This window comes from Grammomys surdaster, unplaced genomic scaffold (genome assembly GCF_004785775.1).
Source record: "Grammomys surdaster isolate TR1022 unplaced genomic scaffold, NIH_TR_1.0 125834, whole genome shotgun sequence".
NCBI classification, from domain to species: Eukaryota; Metazoa; Chordata; class Mammalia; order Rodentia; family Muridae; genus Grammomys; species Grammomys surdaster.
In genome coordinates, this window is record NW_021620662.1 from 3,142,886 (window position 1) to 3,152,646 (window position 9,761).

General features: G+C 41.1%; 1 protein-coding gene across 1 annotated transcript in view; it reads right to left on the reverse strand.

The window, feature by feature from the left end:
- The window catches only part of Dchs2 (dachsous cadherin-related 2), a 203,670-nt gene that overhangs the window by 20,591 nt on the left and 173,318 nt on the right, over window positions 1-9,761 (reverse strand). Inside the window, exon 14 of the mRNA XM_028789503.1 lies at window positions 7,640-7,753. Coding sequence (XP_028645336.1) covers window positions 7,640-7,753 — 114 coding nt within the window. The remainder of the gene's footprint in view (window positions 1-7,639; window positions 7,754-9,761) is intronic.

The following is a 9,761-nucleotide window of genomic DNA, read 5'->3' on the forward strand; positions in this document are numbered from 1 at the left end:
AATGTCTGCAAAGTCTACAATGTAAACTTTAAAAAAAAATCCATCTATTCAATCGCTCATTGCAGGGAGGTATGCCGGTGTCTGCTTGTGAAGGTCACAGGACAGCTTTTGGAAGCTGGTTCTTCCCTTGAGCCTTGCTGAACATCCATGGACTCCCTTGTCCCTGCTGTTATCCTATGTACTCCAGGCCAGCTGGCCCACAAACCTCTAGCAACTTTTCTGCCTCGGCCCTTCTCACAGTATGAGTGTTAGGATTATAAGTGTATACAAGTATACTACATTTGGCTTTTTGTGACCATTCTGTGAATTGAAGTTGGGTTCATACGAGGGTTGCATGGCTCATTCTTTAACTTACTGAGCCCTCTCCCAGACCCTCAAACATTTCTTAAATCTTCTGTCTCGTTTGCTGCCATTTTCCTTTACATCACCTGCATTTCCCTCCCTGAGCCCTGTATCAATTGAGCATTAGCTGCTTAACTGATCTCCCCAAGGATCCAGGCTCCACTGTGAAATAACAAGGAAGCTAGTATTCTCCTGCACTGAACCAACCTGTCAGTGGATTTCACAGTGTATCCGTGGTGAGCAGCTTTAAATTGCAGGGATGTGCTGGCTCAAGCCTGTCCTACCTCAGTCTGGCTTGTTGTCTTTTCCCACCTCTACCCTCTATCCCGCCGCCCTCTCTCTCTGACGAGTGTCCTGCCATCTTACACCTCCTGGTTTTGGACAACTGCACCTTCTCATTTACTTGCTTCAGTGTGGTCACTTTTCCTTGTTTGTAGGCTGCGCTGGTGAGCACTGAGCCCTGGCTTTCAAACACCATCATAACGCCAGTACCTAGCTCACGGGGCAGCATTCAGTACTCTCACACTCTCACAGAAAACACAGAACCAGGATACATAGATGGACCTTGGAGGACAATGCCACAGCTCACATTTCTTGCCCAAATTAAACAATTTCTCTGTGTGATTTCTACTATGTGAGTCTGTTGCCAGATAACATAGTGATGGCATAGGTTAAAAAAAGGCAAGAAGAAGAAGGAGGAGGAGGAGGAGGAAGAGGAGGAGGAGGAGGAGGAGGAGGAGGAGGAGGAGGAGGAGGAGGGAGAAGACTTAGTAATGTGGCTTTCTAGGTGCATGAAGGCACATGCATTGTAATTCTGAAGAAATCTATATTCTGTATTAAGGACTATCCTACCAAATTTAGGAAAATATATATATAGATATATAGATATATAGATATATAGAGATATAGAGATATAGAGATATATAGATATAGATATAGATATAGATATAGATATAGATATAGATATAGATATAGATATAGATATATATTGTGTGTGTGTGTGTGCGCGCGCACATGAGTGCAATGTATACAGAGGAGAGGTTGTTAGATAACCTGGAGCTGGAGGTACAGGCAGTTGCAACATGCCCAGAAGGGAAGTTGAGACTATAACTCTAGGCCTCTGCTCTAAACTACTGTGCCACCTCTCCATCCCCTCTACTACCCAATTTAAAGTGTCAGAAATCCAATGCCAGTTTTGACACCAGATTTGATTTAGATCCTTCACAAACCATATGTGCTTATAGCCAGTCCCCCTTGCCAGAATTTAGGGTCACTGTCACTGTGGCAGCTGCAGAGCCTTTGAGATGCTTTTTGTAACTGGCAATGAAAGTGGCAAGTCTTCAGAAATCTCTGCTGCATGGGGTGCAGGGGCTGAAGCCTGATATGGGGGTGGGGCCATAAATACCCCAGATCACACCATCATGTACTGTTTGCACAGGAAAGAAAACAGAAACACAATAGCAAGTTGTTAGTGTGGTCTGGAAGACTGTGTGCTGGCTGTAGTGCAAATCAAAATGGAAGTTAAGTGAAAGACGTGTTGCTCCTTTGGTAATTGTATGTGGGATGGATCTACAGCTCTAATGCTTTTAGCTTGGTTTTCATTTTGGACATGATAAATAGCACACTCTTGTACAAGCCGTGAGATGACCCAGGCTGGCACACATACTAAGTCTATGTTTTACCTTGTGTCATATATGTACATTTTTCTCAGAAACATCACAGCTGCGGCCATGAGTGTAGTATAAGCCCTATAGCACTGTGGATAACACCCAGGCAGACAGCTACCTGCTTTATCATATAAAGAAGGTTCCCAAATGCCACCTTGAAAGATCTGCTTGTGTGTTATGTTGCCAGTGGTGTAACAGTGTGAGAATAATCGCCACAGTAATATTTTCCAAGGTATGTACAGTTCTAGCTTTATCCAAGCTGCAAAATACACATCCAAATGAGATTAAGACTCTTCAAACAGTACTGACGTGATAATATAATCAGGTTACTCCAGCCAGTCACACACGATGGGCATGCATCTGTGCAAACCAAAAGCAGAGGGGGACAAATATTTATGCTATCCCATAATGCTTAAACTCTGTTCTGCTACAACTGTGTCTGGGAAGTACTGAACATTTGATCACATTGTTTTTATGTCAGTCTACCAAATAATTACCTGAGAGGGGACATCTGTTATTTATATGCCCAAGCTTAGTCAAATTCTCAAGTCCCCACAGCCTCAAACTGTGATGGGTGTTTTTAATCCAAAGTGACTTGAAATTTAAACACAAAAGTAAACCTTTCATTTGCAACTATGGATCAGAGGCTCATCCCATGTTTATCCTTCAGGAATGTGACTATAGCTTCAGAGATCAACTTTATTGATTTATCATACCTACATGTTTTCCATTTTTAGAATACACACATCCAGAAAAATCTACATTAGCAACTTTGGGGCACAATTTTAACGGTAATATGCCAAAAGTCACATGAAAGTTGCATTTTACACCACAATCAAAGTTTTGGGCCAAGCAGTGGTGGCGCATACCTTTAATCCCAGCACTTAGGAGGCAGAGGCAGGCAGACTTCTGAGTTTGAGGTCAGCCTGGTCTACAGAGTAAGTTCCAGGACAGCCAGAGCTACACAGAGAAACCCTGTCTCAAAAAAAAAGTTTTGGAAATCATTTCCTGACAGCAGTATGGTATAATATATGTTCAAATGACTTTTATAATGATGCACCTGGTAAGATGTGTGTATCATGGTGTTACACATGCATGTGCATGCCTTTGTGTGTGCATTAGAATGTACTGGAGAGATGCATTGAGTCCCAGAGGGTAGAATAGGGAGGCAAGCATGGAAAGCCTGTATCAGCTCCTAGACGTTTTGCCCAAGCCTTTAGAAATATCTCTCATAATTGTGCAGAGTGTAGGAAACAAAATGAGGAAAACCCATAGAAGGTTACAGGAATTATGAATTATGAGTGAATCTGACACAGCAGGAGCCCATATGTGTGTGTGTGTGTGTATGTGTGTGTGTGTGTATGTGTGTGTGTATCCTTAGTGTTAGTTGAACGAGAGTGGAAAAATATCTTCTGACCTTTCCTTACCTTAAATTTAAATTTAAAGTGGCCATGGAACTATTCTGGCAGGAAATGAGATAGTCCCAGAGACACAATTGATACCTCTGGGTGTCAGACTGTTGAAAGTATGGACCCCAAAGAGTGACTTCTCCCTCCGGCATCCCATGCTAAGTTGGAGTGGAAGGCCGAAGCTCTATGCCAGCCAGAGGAACCTGTCTCTCAGGAAGAGACTCACTCAGTTGTGGCAACTACCCAGAGTACCTCACAGACCCAAGTCAAGGCAGTGCCAAGTCACTGATGGTTGGTGTGATGACCTGACCTATGTCTCTAGCCTTACGTTTAAAATGGAACCTCAGGTCAGAACCCCAAAGATGAAATAAGGGGCCCAGGAACTCCATTATTTGTTCCTCTTCCCAGTGAGACTACATTGATGGAATAATCTGTTGCTGTTTTTCAATATTTATTTTCTCTTTAATTGGCATATTGGGGGTGGGTGGCCAAGCAATGCTAGCTGGGGCCACCAGGGTTTAGAACTCACCCTAAAAATTTCAGCTATGCATGTTAAAAACTCTGGAGAATTAAATTTGGGGGTGGAAAGGTGGTACTGTAGAATTGTGAGGAAAAGCATTCAGAGCCTCAAGACTTACAACAAGCAAAAAGAGCCAGAGAATTTCTGGGAAATGAGAAGTACTGATCCCTACATCAAAGAAACAAAGAGACAAAGATGTAAAAACATAAAATGGGGTGCAGGAGAGAGGTTTAAGGCCCAGCATCTGTGCAATGGAGTTTCACAAAAGATGTAGACAAATGATTTTTAGAAAGTGGCTGACTTTATATAGCAACAAGAAAGGGAAGCAGGGCCTTTTCTCCATAAGAGACATGTGCTGAGTCGAGAATTACAAACCTAGCAAAAATACATAGCAAAACCAAATATTGAATATCCAGGTTTAGACCACCCAAATCTGAACTAACTAAGGGAATATTTCAATAAAAAGAAAAGCAATATCTGATATGTAATTTTAAAACATTGAAATGTAAGTTAAAAACATTGAAATGTAATTTAAAACATTGCCCAGGCTGAGTGCTTGCGGGACTGCAGCAGGAGAATAATGAGTTCGAGGCCAGTCTGGGCTACATAGCAATATTGTCAAAAGAGAGAAGAGGAGAGAGGAAAAGAGAGACAGAGACAGAGACAGAGACAGAGACAGAGAGACAGAGAGAGACAGAGAGAGACAGAGAGATAGAGAGAGAGACAGAGAGAGAGAGAGAGAGAGAGAGAGAGAGAGAGAGAGAGAGAGAGAATGAGAATGAGAGAGATTGGAAGAAACCAGAGGGGGAAGGAAGTAAATGGAAGGAGGGAGTATTAGGGAGAAAGAGAGCTATATGGGGAGGGGTAGCTCGGGATTTAAAAAGGGAGAGGGAGAGAGAGAGGAAGAGAAGAAAAACAGGACATTAATTTTTAAAAGGCAGTTAATTCTATTTTCAAAATGCTAGTTGTGCCAAATCTGAAAACTCAAAACTATGACCAATAAAAGCATAAACTTTGAGAAAAGAAGCATTCAGAGCTAGAGACTCACAAGTCTCTTCAATTATAGGAGCAAGGTTTTGTCTCATGTTAGTTAGTTAGTTAGTAGGTTAGTATGTATGTTAATATGACTACATTAACCACTAACGAGAGAGCAGTAAGTACATACTTCCCAACAAATACAGGGAAAAAATATCATTTTCAGATAATGATTACCTATTGTATGTTCAGAAAACTGTTAGAATCTATACGTTTGCTCAATACAAAGTCAAAAGGCAAAAGTGAATTTCCAGCACATGTCAGTGCTGTCAAAATTGTTTTAAAAGCATCAATGCATTTATTTTAGCAAGAAGAAGTATGAAATTCTTAAGCTAATTGAAACAAGAAGGTGTCATTCACTGCTGTCCTTCCTTGTAGAATCTCTTAGGCCCTATAACAAAGTGCAGAACTTTATAATCATCCAGTCATAGAGGAGAACACAGAGTGATTGCTGATGCTTCATTCAGGCCTGAATTAAACACAGGGATTTAAACACAGTGGAGTAATAAACCTGAGCCACCAGCATGGTGGCTGGTAGCAGCCTCAGGATGCTGATCACCTGAGGTAAAAGAACAGGACCCCAAGGTACACACACTAATCTTCTTGATATAGCCACTCTACAGTGCACACAAATCTCTACAGCACAATGTAGAAAGGAGGTTACAAGGAAGGAAGGGAAGGAGATGACTGACCAGAAACAGAGGGACCCAGAGTGGCTTCCTGGTCTTTTGGTGGTGGTGGGTTTTGTTTGTTTGTTTGTTTGTGTTTGTTTACTTGTTTTGGTCTCTAATTTTTTTTTCAGAAAATGCCTGACTATACTGAAACTCACTATGTAGACCAGCCTGCTCTCAAACTCCCAGAGATTCTCTTGCCTCTGCCTCCTAAAAGTTGAGATTAAGGGTGGGATTAAGGGTGAGTGCCACCACACCCAGCCTCTGGTAAGGGATAGGTGGATAGGTGACAAATTAATGGGCTCTTATATTTCCACTGTCTAGTCAGAAATTATATGCATTTTTTATCATTCCATCTTCAATCTATTTACAAACTATTTTAAGGTAAATTTCAACATGGCTAATTGCTTTGTCACAAAACGTACTTCTATGGGTCAGCTTTTTGGCCTAATGATAGGTAGAGTTTGTTTTTGTTCAGTAATGGAAACTAGGCAGTTGTGAATGCTATGCCTGGATCTCATAAGAGTGACATGGGAGAAGGATCTGGGTAGCCTGCAGAAATGTGGGAACCTTACTATTCTTTCTGTTTTTCTAAATATATTCAATTTCAGCTCTTCTTCCAGAGCCTCATACAATGGAACCACGGGGAACTTAAGGTATAATGTTTGCTGCACTCTCCTTAGCTCCAATGTGGATGAAGAAATGAAGGTGCCTAGCACACCTCAGCAAGAACACTGACTGAAGGCCATGTGGACCAACAATCATGGCACAACCCTGGACCAGATGACATTTACTCAAACAAACTTACTCTTCTGTTTTTCCCCCACAAGATAGATCAAACAAAATAGCTGAGCTGTATAATAATGCAGAAATTCTTAAAAATATTCTTGTTGAGGTTTGACAAGGAGGTAGCCAATAGCTCTCAGTCTCTATGCTTGCAAGGATTGGTGCTCAGTCACACCATATATATATATATATTTTTTTTCATACTAAAACCAAGTTTAACATGCACCCTATTTGTAAGTTGTTCCTTTAATGGCAAAGAAAAACTTCTCGTGAGTCCTTGCGTTTCCCAGATTAGCAGTAAATTAGAGGCCTTTCCAGTGAAAACTTCCTAAGACCAGTGGTGAATAGGTATGTGTGTGTGTGTGTGTGTGTGTGTGTGTGTGTGTGTGTGTGTGTGTTTATTTTTAAATAAAATTCAGCCTCAATGATTTCCCTAAGTTTTAAGTATTTCTTCAATTTCCCAAACAGGTAGGTAAATTATAAATAAAAGGCAAAGTGCCTTCAAAAACTTAAAAGGCAGGATGGACACTTGTCTAATTTGGAAATAATGAGAACATAATTTTCAGTGACTCTACAGATATCAACAAATATACAGCTTTGGGTTTCCCATAATTTCTCATGGGCTGCCATAAGACAATTCTTTTATTTTAACTTTTAATTTTTAATCTATCTTTTCACAATTTTACACACACACACACACACACACACACACACACACACACATACAAACTCTGATCACATTCCTCCCCTATATCCCTAACAAATCTCCTCCCTACTGTTATTCATTTTGAGAATCACCATGTTTTAAATTAGGGCTGATTGCATGAGCATTGGTGGGGATTCCTGACTGGAGCAGGGCCAACTTGCTAGTGGCCACACCACTAAGAAACAACTCCCCTCCCACAGCCTCCAGCTCTCGGTGCAGGGGTAAGGCACCATGAACCCCTTCTCTGTTCATGGTATAGAGCTGACAGGTGCAGTGTTGTGCAGGTCTTGTGGGTGCACCACAGCTGTTGAGAGCCCATGAGTACAACAACCGCACCATGTCTAGAAGACAGTGTTTCACCACCCTCTTCCCCAGCCTTTGGCTCTTGTGCTCTTTCTATACCCTCTTCTGCCCTGTTTCTTACAAAAGTTTCAGAATGACTTATCAGTAGTACTAGTAAAGTGAACAAAAAATAAAGTTGTCATGAGGTAGGAAGGGGTTACCTGAGTTGGAGCCCAGGGAGAACGCTCCATCTTCATTCCCACTAAAAACTGAGTATCTAATGGAGTCTGGAATTGACACAGGAGCAAAAGCCTTTACAGTCACAACAGAAGTACCTGTAAAATCAGGGTTTTAAAAAAAACATTAGCACATTTTATGGAAGCACAAGAGTGAACACTGGGTATCATCTGCCTACTCTTGTTACACTTGTCTATTCCTGGGACAGTCATTGTCTTCGCAAGCCATGTCCTATGTTGAGTACTGGGATGCAGGGACAAGATACAAGAGAACTTCATCCTTGCGGTAGTTATGAGCTAGGAGAAGACAGAGGATGAACTATTAGACAGTACATATCCAAAGTTCATTTCAGATTCTGTGGACTTCCCTGAAAAGAGAGAAATGGGAAAAGATAGAAAGCATGGTTTGTGGTGGGAGAAGCAGACCCTCCTTTAAAATGTGTGAGTACCATGAAGGATAAGCAGCCACATGAGGAACTGACAGGAGAGGATTCTGGGAGGACAGCAGTGTGGCTGGAAAGGGTTTAGTTTGTTGAGTCAGTTGAAGCAGAGACATCAAATGAAAGCATCAGGGTACTGGAGGGGAGGATTTGATTGTACTTATGTAAAATTACAGAAGGGAGTGAAGGGATAGAGTAAACAACTATGGTATGTTTTTAAAAAGACAAGTCTCCAGTATCCTGCCCAGTCATCATACTTCTTTAAAAAAGAAGTAAAAAAAAAAAACATGTTTAGAAAGAGGGAAGGGAAGACACTTGAGTTTCCTCATCTGGGACAAATTGGGACAAATTCTTTTCTCTTCCTATGAGACACAAGCTTAAGGGACACAGTTTGAAATCCACCTTGACAGCAGTAACAATGAAAAAGATAAATTAGGGTAAATTGATTTTCCCCCAGACTCTTAAATTTTTTTCACTGAAGGCGGAGGAGATGGTTCTTCAGGTAAAGATCCTTGCTGTCATGACTACAGAACACAAGTTGATCTCAGGAACCCACATTTGGAAGAAAAGAACTGACTCCAGAAAGTTGTCCTCTGATTTCCACACATATACTGAGGTATGGGTTGCCGTAAGTACACACACACACACCATGCATACATGCATAACACACACCCTTGAATGTATGAAAATAAAATAAATAAATGTAATTTTTGGAAAAGAATAGAAAATGCAAAAGGTCGGAGAAGAAACAGACTTTTCACCAAGGATCCTCTTAATGTTTAACACTCAAGTTTGTAAAGTCAAAACTTCAGTGAGAACTGACTTTGATAAAAGGCAAAAATCTAGTAAAACCCAGGCAGAATATATGCCTCTCTCTTTGTGCATCTGCTGGTAGGAAGGATGTCCTTGGACACTGAGCATGGCTTTGCACATGCAAGACAAAACAGTCTGCAAACACTGAGCTGCATCCCCAGCTCCCCGAGCTCATTTTTTTAAAGCAGGGTATCACTAAGTGACCCAGAGTGAATCTGAAGTCTCTTTAGCTCTGTAGACCTTGTGACCCTTTTGCCTCAAGGTCCTTCCTGGCTGGGATTCAGAGGCACATGCCAACAGGACAAACTGAGTCACACTCACTGGAAATGCTACACTTAACAGAAAAAAGTTTAAAACTGACAAAGTTTACAGTCCATTCATCTAGATTTCCAAATAACTCTCCTTTCCAAACCAGTTACAGAGTTATTTAGCAACAAAGAAACAAATCAAATAATGCTGGTGGAATCCGGTCACTGCAAGTGTTGAGAATGCTTCAATTGCATCTTAATTAGTGCTTATACTACCTCACATCAGCAGGCACATGGTTCCTGTAACAATGCCTTCCTTTTCTATAAGCTGATGTAGGCACACATGCACACACAGATTTATATGTGTATATATATATATATATATATATATATATATATATATATGTGTGTGTGTGTGTGTGTGTGTGTGTGTGTGTGTGTGTGTGTGTGTGTGTAATTGTATTTTTTTTTTAATTTTTTTATTGGATGTTTTATTTACATTTCATATGTTGTCCCCTTACCCCATCCCCCACCCACCCAGGAACCCCCAATCCCCTCACACCTCCTCCTTCTTCTTTGTGGATGTAACCTCTATCTACCCCCCCC